The sequence below is a fragment of the Pelophylax lessonae genome (assembly GCF_965119305.1).
Source record: "Pelophylax lessonae genome assembly, chromosome: 4".
Classification (NCBI taxonomy): Eukaryota; Metazoa; Chordata; class Amphibia; order Anura; family Ranidae; genus Pelophylax; species Pelophylax lessonae.
In genome coordinates, this window is record NC_138771.1 from 402,310,112 (window position 1) to 402,327,211 (window position 17,100).

Below are 17,100 nucleotides of genomic sequence, written 5' to 3' on the forward strand. Positions count from 1 at the left end.
CTTCTAGGTCAGCTGAAGCCGACCATTGAATACTTGGTCGAGGGGCTCTCCTGGAGGACACAGACACCGCAGACTCTCAGCCTTCCCAGCCCATGGCCAGACAAGGTAGACCCATTCAAAACAGGAGGAACTGGGCTCTTCCAGTTTTCCAGAGGGAATTATTCCCATACCCTAACTGCCTGTGGGCACCCCGGTTTCACCCCATCATACCAGCAGGAGTACTATACAGACAACCACTCCCATCATAAGACAAGAATGATGGCATAGCACCCCTACTAGACACTGATAAGAATATATATTACACTTGATCTTAGCCAAAAAGCAGAGAAGTGATTAATCATTGTGATAGATAATCAGAGGCTATCAAAGTGATCAAGTTACCCAGAACACTCCCAGCACAAGGTGATACGCATATATGCAGCCCCATAGAAAAAAGCCCATTTCCGAGAGGCTGCATATGTGTGCAGTCGGCGGGAAACAGTCAAGATGGCTTTTGACATGAATAAGGATCCCAGCCACAGCTAGAGGTGGCCAACCCTCAGAAATAGTGCTAGTTCCAAGGCAGAGCAGACCTCTGCAGACTCCTGTACCTGACAGGCCTTCTTGGGAACTTTGGTGTCAATCAGAGCTGGTGTCATAGAGAGGCATTGTCACATGGGCCTGTTTATAAAGGTTCATGCTTTGCCCTACATGCCTTCTGCCACCTGCAATGGGTTAATAGGTTAATGTAATTACCCAATTCCTCTGGCTGCTTATACTCTTTGTTTTTAACCCGTCACCCTGTTCTCCAACCAGGACAAATTGAAAGGGGTCTTTCTGTTTGGAGCTTACAAAAAGCTAAGGATTCTTCCCTCCAGTACCCAGATGACAGTGCTGGGGCTCAGCAACTGGCCTCTAAGGCACCTAGAGCTACATTGTGGAGGAAAAAAAGTGTTGCATACTCCCTATACCTAAAAAATGACAAGTATAATGTGTATTCACTTTGCTTAACTCAGTGATTAGGGCAGCAAAGAGAATGTGGAGTATAAGTAGAAAGAGGGAAATGAGGTGTAGTTGAGTGAACCTGCTTCCTTGTCCATTGTGGGCAAAGCACATGTTGACTTTGAACACAGAAAATAAAAGGCAGTCATTTCTCTAAGTAAGACAGAATACAAAAGATAAAGACAAAGGCAACAGTCCTAGAAATGAAAGCAATTATGTGCTTTTGCAACATTTATGTTTTAAATTTACTCAGTAATAGACTTATGGGCGCATTTATAAATCGGTGAATGTTACTTTCACAAAACATTCACTTGTGGTAAATTATTTTTGATAAAAAGACATGCTTAACCACTTCTGGACCGGGCCTATTTCTGACACTTGTTGTTTACAAGTTAAAATCGTTTTTTTTTTTTGCTAGAAAATTAGTTAGAACCCCCAAACCTTACATATTATTTATTTATTTTTTTAGCAGAGACCCTAGAGAATAAAATGGAGATCGTTGCACTATTTTTTTTATCACACTGTATTTGCGCAGCGGTCTTCTAAGCGCAATTTTTGAAAAAATTCACTTTTTAAAATAAAAAAATAAGAAAACAGTAAAGTTTGCCCAATTTTTTCTATAATGTGAAAGATAATTTTACGCCTAGTAAATAGATACCCAACATGTCATGCTTCAAAATTGCGCACACTAGTGTAATGGTGACAAGCATTGATACTTTAAAATCCCCATAGGCGATATTTTAAAAATGTCTACAGGTTACCAGTTTAGCGTTACAGAGGAGGTCTAGGGCTCAAATTAGTGCTCTCGCTCCAACGATCGCGGCGATACCTCACGTGTAGTTTGAACACCGTTTACATATGTGGGCGGGACTTGCGTATGCATTCGCTTCTGCGCGCGAGCTAACAGGGACAGACAGGACGCTTTAATTTTTTTTCCTATTTATTTTATCTATTTTTTATTTTTACATGGTTTTTTTTTTTTTTTTGTTATATTTTTTATCATTTTTATTCCTATTACAAGGAATGTAAACATCCCTTGTAATAGAAATAAGCATGACAGTACCTCTTTAATGTGAGATCTGGGGTCAAAACGACCTCAGATCTCACATCTACACTAAAAAAGAAAGCAAAAAAAAGTAATTTTTTTCATAATGAAAAACAATGGGCTCTTTAAATGCATTGCTAGGAGACAATGCCTGACGTTGCTCTGGTCCTCCAAGGCCATAGTCGAGTGAGGGCAATCTTGCCCTCAGTCGACTTCCTGCCTGTGAGGAGCGTGGACTGGATCGGGGAAGCGGCAGGAGGGGTGGGGGCACCTCTCCCGCCGCACCGTAAGGGTGATACCGCGGCTAATCTGCTGCTGGGACCACCCTTATGTGAAAGAGGACCGCCGGCAGTTTAAAAAAATACCGGGGGTATGGCAGCTATCTGCTATAACCCCGGGATTTAACGTCAAAGTACTGATGTATAACTGTGACGAGCAGCCTCGAACTAGTTAAGGAAGATTCATTCACAAGGAATGTTTGGTTAATGTCACATTCACTCCATACATATACTCCATACATTTTAAAATGGTGGCCACCGCTCTGTTTACTACTTGGGCGCGCGTAGCATGTGCTCCATACCTTTGATTGCGCTGTCAATTCACAGTGCAGATCACAGGCAAAACGCACAGAGCCAATTAGAGTGCCTCTGTACCTTGTGATTACTGTGATAGCCAATCACAGCTATCACAAATGTAAACACTGCTAGTGATTACATTTGAGAGACCACTACTTCCTCTCACAACAGTGGAAAAAGAGGAAGTACAATCTTTTGTAGGAAGAATTTATTTAATGAAGGGTCTTGTTTTTTAACCCTTCATCTCCTCACCTGTACTGTATATCTCATCTCCATCCTTTCTTTGTATGTGACCTGTAAATTAATGAGGAAAAAAGGGGCCTATGCGCTACCAATTGGGTAAATGCAATGGGGTTATACCATGGAATTCTGAAGATGGTGGAACACCATAATCAGCAGCCGATTTAGTAGTGTCAGCACATACTTAATGCCCTAGATACAGAGGGGAAAAAAATCAGCGCTCAATTTCTTAAAATGGTGGACCAGGGATGTTGTAATAGAGTGTAATTTAAAAGATGTATATGGTGTGGTTCCACAGGCGTGAAAAGTAGTAAAATAAATGGAAAAAAATCAATGCAAATTCTGATGGAAAAAATTCTAGTGCTAATGCAAAATGTCTCCAAGATGTCCGATAATAAGCAACAGAAAAAAATTTATAAAAATCTATAATATATTATGCAATGTAAGTAGTATGACCACATTGTAGCGAATCAATCAATCGATACATAAACATGCAGAGATAAAAATATAGGCAATAAAAGGTGCTAGCAGTGCATATTGTGCAATCAAAAATCAAATAACAGTAAAGGTGCTATAATGCATGATAGATACAAAAATACAAAATATATTGGGGAAAAAAGTCCATGTGCAGATGTGTAATGTGCACCAGGCTATGTGCCAAATAATATAAAGTGATTCTCGTGACTGTTCCTTAATATTCCAGTGACTTTTGTGATTTTCACATCCAGTGACAATGATGTGCTACTATCGTGAGCTTATCCACAATTAGGTGCAATGGCCGCTCACCTCCATTGACACTCAAACAAGCGTTTTGGTGTAATAAATCACCATATGGGGCATCAGGGTTTTCACAACAGTGCAGGGGCTTTAAGATGTGGACAGGTCCCTCAATCCTTAGGATGGTATTATCAATAGTAAATGCTCCCTCTCTTCCTATAGAGTGATGATGGATCTGCAATCTGATGTTCCTCCTAGGACACTTGCTCATCAAGAGGTAATGACAAGAGGGGGGACTCTCATAGTGTAGTAAATCAATATTTATTAATAAAAGTATTTATAAGACTTACAATTCAGGCAATGAACACGAGCTGCAACAAAAACACCGCCAATGCGGTGTACTCCGAAGCTTCCGGTCTCGGTCGTAGACCGGAAGTGACGTCACCCTGCTCCTCCCGACGTGTTGCGTCACAACAAACACGTGACTTTCTCAAGGGTAAATATGCTGGGTGGCAGTCTCCGGGTATTTAAGGCATCTTGGTAACCAAGGGAACCAATCAATGCAAGAACGTCATATGCCGTTAACCCATACGATGCTAGCGATGTCGGAGGGACAATTCTCTAATCATATTACATGGGAACAAATAAAATACATATGCACTCGGGATGTAAATGGGTGTCCATCGCTTGAGTCAAAAGTATAGGGTGTATTCAGACCATAAATATTAAGCATAGGTTCAATGGTAAACTAATAACATCACGTTCTAGATAATCGTGGTGTAAACAATAAAAATAAACCTACATCAGAGTCAGGGATAAAATACATAAGTGGAATACCCAACATATGAATAGAAAAATATATATCATTAAAATATAATCAATAAATAGATGCAACTGATCCACATAAATTGCGGTTCTTATATGCTCATGACCTCCATTTTGGAAAATGAAATAAAGATATATAATTAAAAATAAAAATTAAAAATAACATGTAGAGGTGCGACTCGTAGAAATGCGAATCTGGCTCAAAAAACACTTTCAATCTGAAAAAAATGTAAAATTTTATATATCTAAAAATGTATATAAAAAAATATAGCACCATGGGTAATCCCAAATGGAGAGATAAAAAAGAGGGGGCTGGGGATCAAAGATAAATGTGTGAAGATAAAAACTGAATGTGAAGGCCAAAAAAAGGAGTATTTGGAAGAAACTAAAGGCCGGACATTCCAATGGATGCAATAGTCATAAAGGATGAGCTAGCTCACGGTAAAATATACAGAAGTGTATCAATATAACAAGGAGTGGGACCAGGCAATAGGCCCGGACTACGGCAAAGGATAGGTGGTGCAATATGGGTCCACATTCGACATAAGATGGTAGATGATGAAATAAAATAAAAATGTCTGTACATCTAACAAAAGGGGATAAGTACTAGTCTGAGATGAAGCAGTTTAAGTCAAAATCAATGTTGAGTCCTGATGGCGTGAGTGTTGGTAGTTCAAAGATCCAGCGAGATTCAGCTTGACTCAAACTTTTGACTTTATTGCTCCCTCTCCAATGGGGCTTGTACTTTTCTATTCCCCAGAACAGTAAGGATGAAGAATCTTTTTGGTGTACTTCCGCATAGTATTTGGAGACGCTGTGTTTTGGGAACCTTTTTGGATGTTTTCTATGTGTTCACGTAGACTCTTCCATAAGGGCCTTTTTGTCCTACCTACATATTGAATGTGGCACGGACATTCCAGCATATAAACAACTTCCTCTGTTTTGCGGGATATGAAATCTTTCATTTTGTAGGTTTTACCTGTACTTGTTGATCTGAATTCTTCTTTTTTTCTTTTTGTTCAATAATGTTATTTTGCAAGCATAACAGTTTTTACATGGGTAGAATCCCTTGCCTTCAAAGAAGCTGAAGTTGTTCTTTTTTTTCCAATGCTTCCTTATAATGGTTTCTAGTTTTTTATGTTGCATGTTACAGATGATTGGTTCAACTTTTTCAACAATAAAGGCCTTGAATTGTTAAATTTTCTGATAAAAAGTAAACAGAAAAAAATCAGAACCTTAGATGGACAATTGAAGACCCTCAAGGAAACCATAGAACCATTGAAGGATACACCAGAATTTGCCAATCTAGACAACTTAACAGGGATATGGAACAAAAAGATAAAGAAACTGCCGCAAGGAAGAAAAAAAATAAATACACCAGGGACTTAAACGATTATCAAGATGACGTAGTGTTTAAGTGGTAGGGCTCTAATATAGCTATCTCCACACACACACTACACCTGAAAGAGATCAGAAAAGAGACACTCCAAACAGAGAGACAAGAGCTTATGAGGACAGAAAACCAAAAGAATACCATACCCATGATACTCCAAGAGAGGTAAGATACCATCAATCAAATCAAAGGATGCCATATTGGAAAAAGAGACCATATAATAACCAATGGAAAAAGCCCTTTTGGAAGAACTGGCAACAGAGACAGCCACAAAGAGGTTACTACCAGCAGCAAGAAAAGAGAACGCCCCATCACCAATCCACGTACTATGAACAATATAATCATGAAAGAAGAAAAAGCCAGAATAGAGACCATCTTGACACGGAGTCCATGGGTTCAGCATACACCAATAAAACGGCACTATGAAGAAAGAAGAGATAGTATCCCAACCTACAATAGATATGAAGTTCTGAGGAGAGAGGAGGAACAAGATAGAACATCTCCAACATCATAAAAGAAATGAAAGGTATAGAGATGATCGCAGCAGAGATCGATATTTTTTAGGAGATCGACAACAAGGAGCCCCAAGGAGATCGGATGGAGACAATGAAAGAAAGAAAAAGCGGGGAAAGGAGAGATGATGCAGAGCAGGTCAGAAAAAACAAACGAAAAAGAGACTACTAGGGGATGGCATTTTTAACCTGAGTGGAGTTGAGCTGACTATACAAGAAAAAAGAGTCTTAGATAAAGGCATAAAATTTGCGCCAAAAAAGAATCTGAGAAAATTTGAAGCATATGTAGATATACTGAAATTTAGAAGAAAGATAAATATTAAAAAATATATGCTATCTAAACCGGGAGAACCCCAGATAGTTAGACGTACAGACAGCAATATTATTCACACGAATCTGAAAAACAAATCACTATTCAACCCGCTAGGAATTAACGTAGATCACAGTGAAGTTTTCAAAAAATTAGTAACACAAGACCTACAGAATTTGAAAGTGAAGAAAATATGGGACCCCACTGATATTAAAGAAGGAATAAAGAAGCTAGAAGAAAGAAAAAACATTGTGATTAGACCAGCTGACAAGGGAGGATCAATTGTGATACAAACAAAAGAAGCATATAACAACGAAATAATAAAGCAGCTATCAGACTCATGCACCTACTTCAAATTACTATCTAATCCCACTAGAACATATAAAATTAGAAAAACTCATCTTTGAAGGGAAGAAAAAAAAACTCCTTAATGAAAAAGAGGCCAAGTACCTGATACCCAATACATGTCGGATCCCCATCTTGTATACACTTCACCGGGGCGACCCATTGTGAATAGTATCAACAGATTAGGTGAATACATCGACTGGTTTCTACAACCAATAGTACAAAAGCCTATCTCAAGGACACCAAAGCTCTAATAGAGCATCTAAACAAAGTACTGATAGACACGGAAACCATCATATTAGCTACAGCGGATGTCGCAAGTCTCTACACTATCATAGATCACCAAGAAGCACTATCAGCTACAAAATGGGCCCTTCATGAAATGAGCAACCTAAAGTGCAAACAGAGAAAATTTCTACATAAATGCCTTAAATATAGTCTTGAACACAATTATATTTGGTTCAAGTCAGAATATTATAAACAATTACAGGGCGTAGCAATGGGTGCCAAATACGCACCGAGTGTAGCTAATCTTTATATGGCCAAATGGGAAGAATTGGCCATATATGAAAATAGACCAAATCAATTGCTCATGTACAAGAGATTATATAGACAATATAATCATTCTTTGGGCTGGAAGTAAAGAAAACCTATTAGAGTTTGGAGAATCACTCTCCCAGAATGACAAAAACATTATCTTATCTTGGGAAATGAGTGAAGAGAAGATCACATTCCTTGATTTGGAAATATGGCGAGAATGCGATTCATTGAAAGCAAAGACCTTCTTCAAACCAGTAGATAGAAACAGCTATTTACCTATGAACAGCTACCACCACATGCCTTGGTTAATCAATATTCCGAAAGGTCAACTTATGAGACTCAGACGCAACTGTACCGACAAAAAAGACTATGAAAATCAAGCTGAAGTATTGGGAACTCGCTTCATAGATAAAGGGTATAAAGATGCATTTATAAAAGAAAAAAATAAGAGAAGTGGGAAACATTAATAGCGATCAACTACTAAAAAATACAAGTAAAAAGGACAAACATGAGTCTATACATCGGAATCCCTCTCTGATCTTTAACTTTAACAGGCAACATAAAAAACTAGAAGCCATTATAAGGAAGCATTGGAAAATCCTCCTGGCAGATAGAACCTTGGCCGAATTTCTACCACAACATCCTAAATTTACAGAAGAGCTCCAACATTACTGAATATAATAGCGAGAAATATTGTAGATCAACCAAAAAAGAACAACTTCAGCTTCTTTGAAGGCAAGGGATTCTACCCATGTAAAAACTGTTATGGTTGCAAAAGAACATTATTGAACAAAAAAGAAAAAAAAAAGAATTCAGATCAACAAGTACAGGTAAAACCTACAAAATGAAAAATTTCATATGCTGCAAAACAGAGGGAGTTGTTTATATGCTGGAATGTCCATGCCACATTCAATATGTAGGTAGGACAAAAAGGCCCTTATGGAAGCCTACAAAACATCCAAAAAGGGTTCCCAAAACACAGCGTCTCGAAACACTATGCGGAAGTACACCAAAAAGATCCTTCATCCTTACTGTTCTGGTGAGTAGAAAAGTACAAGCCCCATTGGAGAGGGAGCAATAAAGTCAAAACTTTGAGTCAAGCTGAATCTCACTGGATCTTTGAACTACCAACACTCACGCCATCAGGACTCAACATCACTTTTGACTTAAACTGCTTCATCTCAGACTAGTAATTATCCCCTTTTGTTAGATGTACAGACAACTTTATTTCATCATCTACCATCTTATGTCGAATGTGGACCCATATTGCACCACCTATCCTTTGCCATAGTCCGGGCCTATTGCCTGGTCCCACTCCTTGTTAAATTGATACACTTCTGTATATTTTACCGTGAGCTAGCTCATCCTTTATGACTATTGCATCCTTTGGAATGTCCGGCCTTTGGTTTCCTCCAATATACTCCTTTTTTTGGCCTTCACATTCAGTTTTTATCTTCATACATTTATCTTTGATCCCCAGCCCCCCTCTTTTTTTATCTCTCCATTTGGGATTACCCATGGTGCTATATATTTTATATACATTTTTTTATATATATATCCTTTATATATATATATTTCTTATACAATTTTAAATTTTTTTCAGATTGAAATAGTGTTTTTTGAGCCAGATTCGCATTTCTACGAGTCGCACCTCTACATTTTATTTTTAATTGTATATCTTTATTTCATTTTCCAAAACGGAGGTCATGATCATATAAGAACCACAATTTGTGCATCAGTTGCATCTATTTATTGATTATATTTTAATTATATATTATTTTATTCATATGTTGGGTATTCCACTTATGTATTTTATCCCTGACTCTGATGTAGGTTTATTTTTATTGTTTACACCACGATTAACTATCTAGAATGTGATGTTAATAGTTTACCATTGAACCTATGCTTAATATTTATGGTCTGAATACACCATATATTTTTCAATCATGCGGTGCACAGATGGTTATTAATACCATATTTTATCTTCTATTTCACTCCACCATATATAACTACAATTTGGATCCCCAGGGGATGGACACCCATTTACATCCCGAGTGCATATGTATTTTATTTGTTCCCGTGTAATATGATTAGAGAATTGTCCCTCCGACATCGCTAGCATCGTATGGGTTAACGGCATATGGCGTTCTTGCATTGATTGGTTCCCTTGGTTACCAAGATGCCTTAAATACCCGGAGACCGTCACCCAGCGTCTTTACCCTTGATAAAGTCACGTGTTTGTTGTGACGCAACCTGTCGGAAGGAGCCGGGTGACGTCACTTCCGGTCTATGGCCGAGGCCGGAAGCATCGGGGTACACCACATGGGCGGTTTGTTTGTTGCGGCTCCTGTTGATTTACTGAATTGTAAGTCTTATAAATACTTTTATTAATAAATAAATGCACCCAATTGTGGATAAGATCACGATAATAGCACATCATTGTCACTGGATGTGAAAATCACAAAGGTCACTGGAATATTAAGGAACAGTCACGAGACTCACTTTATATTATTTGGCACATAGCCTGGTGCACATCACACATCTACACATGGACTTTTTTTCCCAATATATTTTATATTTTAGTATCTATCATGCATTATAGCACCTTTACTGTTATTTGATTTTTGATTGCACAATATGCACTGCTAGCACCTTTTATTGCCTATATTTTTATCTCTGCATGTTTATGTATCGATTGATTGATTCCCTACATTGATTCATACTACTTACTTTGCATAATATATTATAGATTTTTATATATTTTTTTCTGTTGCTTATTATCAGACATCTTGGAGACATTTTGCATTAGCACTATAATTTTTTCCATCAGAATTCGCTTTGATTTTTTTCCATTTATTTTACTATTTTTCACGCCTGTGGAACCACACCATACACATCTTTTAGATTACACTCTATTACAACATCCCTGGTCCACCATTTTAAGAAATCAAGCGCTGATTTTTTCCACTCTGTACCTATAAATTAATGCTTCACCTCCCTTCTTCTGCATATAGACCCTCTCATCTCCCTCTCCACACTCCCACTGTATATGACCTGTACATTAAGCCCTTCATTTTCTCCTCACCTCCTGTGTATACCTTTTATGACCTTTATGACTACATTAATGATGAACTGTATCCACTGCACTATTACCAAGCTCCATTTTTTTAACCACTTCAATTCCAGCATGTTTCTTTATTTCCCCAAAACATTGTGGGAAAATGAGATCCTCTTAGGGTGTTTGCTCTACAAATACAGTTCATTTTGTGGGCGTTGCCTGGCATTTTTATTTCAGTTTTTTATTACAAAAAATAAGTTTAAAGTTTATTTTTCAAAATTGTTGTTTTGTTTTTTTCTTTATATAGTAAAAAATAAAATCACAGTGGTTATTGAAAACTACCAAAAGAAAGCTCCATCTGTCCTAAAAATCTGATATAAAATTAATTTGGGTACACATTGCATGGCCAAATAATTGTCAGTCAAACACTCACAACACTGAAACTGAACAATAGCCTGGTATTTACAGGCTATTCAAGGGGTTAAACTTAAAAATCCAAAATACCATTTGAATTCTTATTTTGTTGCTCTTGAATGTTTACGAATGTGAAACAAATTTTATTTTATTTTATTTGGTTTTGCAAATTATTTACAGCAGAAAATCACAGCGTTTTGGATTACAGTATATCTTATGCCATTGCTTGTCTCCTGTGCTTTATACAAATTTGTATTTTGGAGCATTTGGAAGGCATTTCTATTTACTTAATTCCTGTGGTTTTTGTGCTATTGTGTTTTTCCTCCAAAACAGCAAGGGTCATCAGGTTATAAGGAAAGGAATATATATATATATATATATATATATATATATATTAGCAGAGATGTATAGTAACCAAGTAGAACTACTTAAGTACTGTACTTAAGTACCGAAAGGCGGTATCTGTACTTTCCTAGAGTAGAATTTTTTTCTCCTACTTCTACTTTTACTTCACTACATTTTTTCGATGATTTCGATACTTCTACTCCGATATTTTTTTTTTTGTGCTGCATAGTTACTCGTTACAATTATAAAAAATGACCACTGCCAGAACAGTAGATGACAGGTTTCATGAAGCTCAAAACATGTGTATTATCAGCGCATATGAAAATAAATGCTACTGTATGTATAAATAAAAGCTGCATTTGAAATAATAAAAAACAATATGATGTTCAAACTTTTGACTTCTTTCTGTAATAACTACATAACACAGTACTTCTACTTCTACTTTCAGTACTTGAGTAGAATTTTTTTTTCAAAACTACTGGTACTTTTTACTTTTAGTACTTAAGTAGCAATTTTTTAAAAAAAACTACTTGCAATACTTAAGTAAAAAAAATGTTGAATACTTTAGTACTTCTACTTAAGTAACTTTTTCTGCGAGCACTTCCACTTCTACTTAAGTCACTTTTTGATCGAGCACTTGTACTTTTACTCAAGTAGAAATTTCGAGTACTTTATACAAGTCTGTATATTAGTCTGAACAAATGTGGGAAGGAAATGTATTTACATGTCATGCACACTGTTGTGCATACGAGTAGATATGTTTGTAACAGACTTTCTAAACTCCTTTGAGAATATAAGGAAGAGCCCCAGAAAGGTGGAATTATGAAGAAAAAAAAAACTCGGGTTGAATTAACATAGTAGAACATTGTCTTAAAGCTGAATTCCCATCAGCTAATAAAAATCCACTTTTGGTAGCTCCCACCCCCACCACATAATAAACCTCTAATGCTTCTTTAGTTTATGAGCTAGTAAATAGGGCGATGGGTTGAGGCTTTGAGAACTTTCATGGTATGGTATGAACTCACAACTCTAAATTCTTTAAAATAGTAGATTTATTACATTAATCAATGTTAAAATTAATTTCACAAAGATTGTCCAATAATGGATAACAACACAAATCTCACTAAAACATAAATTTATTCATCACAGATTGGATATTTGTTGACATAGTCTCCTCCCAGACAGGGGGATCTATATTTACACCAATCCAGTCTCTCACTCCACATGTTTTGCAGAATGTGTGTATAAGAGTGATCCTGTGAGATACTATGTCTAAAAAACTGCAGCCTGCACTACCCAATCAATTAGTGTGGAAAACAAATGGTAATCATTGAAAATGCTGCGCACTAAGTGCCTATGCTAATTAAAATATCCAGTGATAAATAAATTCATTCATAAGATGTATAACAACACACATGATAAATCATCAAAAACAAAAATAAAAATAAAAAGTGATAGTGATATCAATGAAAATAAATAGTGAATGATAGATGAGAAGGTGATATATGATCCCAATCACCAGTGCTGTGAAAATAGTTGAAACAATAAAACAGCTTGTCAGATGCGTCACCTCCACTTTTGTGACCCCCCTTAAAGGGTGGGTTCTCACCTCATTGAATGGGACCTCGCAATTAAGCTTGGTCTAAAAGAGCTGGTATACCCTCACAGGGTGATGGTGGATAGTTTTCCTTTGTTCCTCTTTTAATTCAAGCTCCCAGTGTTAGGTATATAGCTCTAGCAGCTCTCTCGCATATGGGAAGAAACATAAATCCATGGTGAAAATAACGTATGATAAAATCAACTTTATTAAAAAAAACATACAGTAGATTCACTCACATGCAGTTGGTGCTTGAGCACACCAATCTAGTCCAGCAGGAAATATACTGATGGGAGGCATATTGGACAGTGGAGAAAATCTGAAATCTTTGGCTGTCGAGCAGAGTCCCAGAAGGAGGGTGGCGGCTACCTCCTCTTCTACAGCAGTTGGTGTATGGTCACATGCAGTCGGTCTGGTGAGTCAGAAGGAAAGAGCTGAACCCAGAGGTCCAGAAGAGCTGACTAGAGGGGTTGAGACACTGGAGAACCTGGAAAAACAGTATCCTGAGTACAGGGGATCGTGTCTAAGGGCCGGACCAGGAAGGGGGCCACCCCAGAGTAGGGTAGTCAGAGGACGGGTTTCAGCTGGTGGAGTGAAAGGGGGTGCTAAGCAAATACCCTGAAGATAAGTGCTAAGTAAGCATTATATTCAGAGACTTTACCTCAGATTCATCTAGTGGCAAGGTGAAACTGCGGCCCTGTCACACCTTCAGATAAAAGTTCCCAGCATTGTGAATAGTTCAAGTTCTGAAGTATCCCACTCTTCCCTTCTCCCATCCCTATTTATAATAAAACCAAAACCCCTAGACTGTTCATTGATTGAGCCGGGAGAGTAAAGTGTTACCTTTCTGCATGCAGTTGCTAACGGTAGCCCAGAGGGACCCGAAAAGGTGAACAATACAGCAGTCCTCTAGGGGGCAGTGTTACATATAGAAGACAAAAGAACAGATACTCGGAAGAATATATGTGCACATGCAAAGGCATACAGCATCTTATCTCTAACTGGCTGGCACTGTTTGGGGAAATACCAAGGTCCATTTTGTTCTGATTTACTTTTTGCATATGACTGTCTATCATGATGTATATCTAGTGTGCTTTTGTGTGTGCACATGCCAACAAGTGTATTTGTTGTGAGTAGTCATAGCTTTAGCTCATGGCTAAAGTTTTAGTTAACCAAAAATGTTAGTGTTCAAATTTAGCTGACTTTTCCATAGTATATGTGATAGCCTCTCAATAAGGACTTACATCCATGGCATACATTCAGTATCATCTTGGCTGGGGCTTAAAACTCTTTAGGATGTCCACTCTAATGTCCATTAACACATTTTAAAATCATACGCTAAGTTAACTATTATTCAGAGAGTAGTGGTTAATGATTCATACTCTGAATAAGAATGTGAATGCATCATACATACTTGAGGGAGTACAACTGGGGAAATCAGTAGTGGAGGTTTTGGTAGATCATAAGGCTGGCCATACATGTTCAACTTTTGTTGTACAATTTTCTTTTTTCGATTTATCACAAACCACATAATATGAGGTCAAAGCTAAACAACACTTTCACTTGTATCTAATTAGCCTTTGTACTACATAGTTGAAGGTAAATTTCAAGAAAATTGTTCAGAAAACTGTAAGAAAATTGTATCATGTATGGCCAGCCTTAGCCTAATAATGGTATGCAATGCAAATCAAGGGTTTACAAAATTAGCAAAATCCTTTCTTGTTTTAGGAGAGGTATAGACTCCAGGGAAAGAGATATAATTTTGCCCCTGTACAAATCATTAGTAATACCTCATCTGAAATATGCAGTAAGTTTTGGGCACCAGTTCATAAAAAAAAAAACGGGGAACTGGAGAAAGTGCATTGAAGAGCAACCAAACTGATAAGAAGAGGCATGGAAGAGCTCAGTTATGAAGAAAGATTAGAGGAACTGAATGTATTCTTTCTTGAGAAGGGGGGAACTGATAAACATGTATAAATAGATAAGTGGTCCATATGGTGAACTTGGTGTTGAGTTATTTACTTTAAGGTCATCACAGAGGAGAAAGGAGCACTATTTACATCTAGAGGAAAAGAGATTTAATCTCCAAATACTGAAAGGTTTCTTCACAGTAAGAGCTGAGAAAATGTGGGATAGACTCAAGAGCTTTGAGCAACAAGCATTGTGATTGGCATAGTATCTATATGTATGCATGTTTGTATAGCAAAAAAAAACCTTTTTATCAACTGTTCTATTGGGGAGTAATTGTGTGCCCCATATCCTTTTAAATTTTTGATCCAAATAAAAATGTTTTTATAATAATTTCTGTGTTGTGGCACCATTAAAATCCCTTTTTTATTATTCTTTTAAAAAATTCCCTCAAGAGCTTGTGTCCAGCTCATTAGATTGCTTAAAAAAGGACTGGATTCTTTCCTAAATACATAATATTACTGCATACTAACTTTTATAGGTAAAGTTTCTCCAGGGAATATCCGATTGCCTCTTTGGGAATCAGGAAGGTTTTTTTTTTACCCCTGCTGGAGCTAATTGGATCATGCTTTGCTGTTTTTTGTTTTTTTTTTTGCATTCCTATGGATCAACTGTGGGTAAAGCATTGTATAATTTCTTTTTCCCTTCTATTGGTTGAACTAGATGTTGTTGTTTTTTTTTTTTTATTTGTTTGTTTTTTTTAACCAGACTAACTAATTAACTTTTTCCATTTTCAGGCATTTTTTCAGGCATTTTTCAGGGCGTTTTTTTTAGGTGTTTTTTCAGGCGATTTTCAGACATTTTTTGCAGGTGTTTGGAGGCAGGCATTGACATCTAACAAAAACGCTTGTATTCTGCCAAAAAAGAAGCCCATGTACTTTTATGAGCTTCAGGCGTTTTGCTTAAGGTGACAAAACGCTCATGTGTGAACAGGGACCATTGAAATAAATGGGAATTTGCTAGTTGGGTATTTTTAGACTTCAGAGATGAGTGTTTTACGAGCAGAAAAACAATTGGGTGTGAACAGGGCCTTAATGTGCCTATAAGGCCAAAACAAATACACTTGCCTCTCTGCTGGAAAAAATTGGGAGGTAATTTTTCTTGGTCATGTTTGCACACTAGATTCTCTGTGAAGGGGGTTTTCGTGTGGGTACAATACTTCCCTTCATCACTATCAACCTTGAGAGCACATAGAATCAAACCTGCTGAGTTATGAAATACAGAGGAAATAGACTACCTGGAAGGTAAGATACATTTTTCTGCACATATACCTGGCATTTAAAACCACGGAAATACCACAAACAATAAACATGTCATACATAGGGAAGAGCTGTAATGATAAAAAAAAGGTTATATTATGTGGTAATGTTAAATACAAATGATGCTTTCTAATGATCTTTTCTCTCATGTTGTATTTTAGATTGTCCTAAAGGTGACGATTGTAGTGAGCTCCTGCTTTCCCGGGAAATACTGAAACATTTAAAGCAACAACATTCTGAAGAATATGACCTTGGTATCAGAGCCTAATGTTGTGGACTCCCTATCAGTAAAGAGACCTAACACTTCACTCCTCACTTACCAATGTGTAAAGGATCTTTACATTTTCATAGCCATTTATGTACATTTTAGTGCTTTAAATTTACCATGCTTTACCATGCTTACCTGTTTACCATGCTCACAACATTCTTAAAACAGATATAATCACACTGTCGCTACCATTAATATTTTATTGCAGTAATGCTCATATAGTGTTTAACCTTTCCCCTTTAGTTCCCTTTAGCCTGTCACATGTTAAAAAAAAAAAACCCTGTATATTGTGACAAGGGTTGCCAACCCCTCCAACCTTTACACACAAATCTTTGAAAATTGACTGACCGGGAACATTTTTACTGATGACCTCCTATTAACCTAAAACAATCAATATCAATGCAGTGTAAAGTTAAAAAATATCCTCAAGAAATAAACTGCCTTACTTTATAGATAAACATTTCAATCAGCACTAGTAAAACTGAGCATGGCTAAATTAACAAAGCCTAATAGGTGAGACCAATGTTTAATAGGCAAGGTAAAATAATGTCATTCTGCCAGAGGCATAACCCACTTTTACCATGCTTATTACAAAAGACCACTGATGACGAACAAGAGATTCATAAAGTTGACCAGGATGTTGGAAGTGACTCCTAGAGGCCATATGCTATAGGTGTTTTTGGAGGGGGAGAGAGTTCCCTTCCACCA

The 17,100-nt window shown here is 37.1% G+C and overlaps 1 protein-coding gene across 1 annotated transcript in view; it reads left to right on the forward strand.

The window, feature by feature from the left end:
• Positions 1–16,404, forward strand: part of STING1 (stimulator of interferon response cGAMP interactor 1) — a gene marked incomplete at its 5' end in the record, with an annotated part of 206,211 nt that extends 189,807 nt beyond the window's left edge. The window contains one exon of the mRNA XM_082255918.1: positions 16,286–16,404. Within this exon, the coding sequence (XP_082112044.1) occupies positions 16,286–16,392 (107 nt within the window). The 3' untranslated portion in view covers positions 16,393–16,404. The remainder of the gene's footprint in view (positions 1–16,285) is intronic.
• Positions 16,405–17,100: the final 696 nt, after the last annotated feature.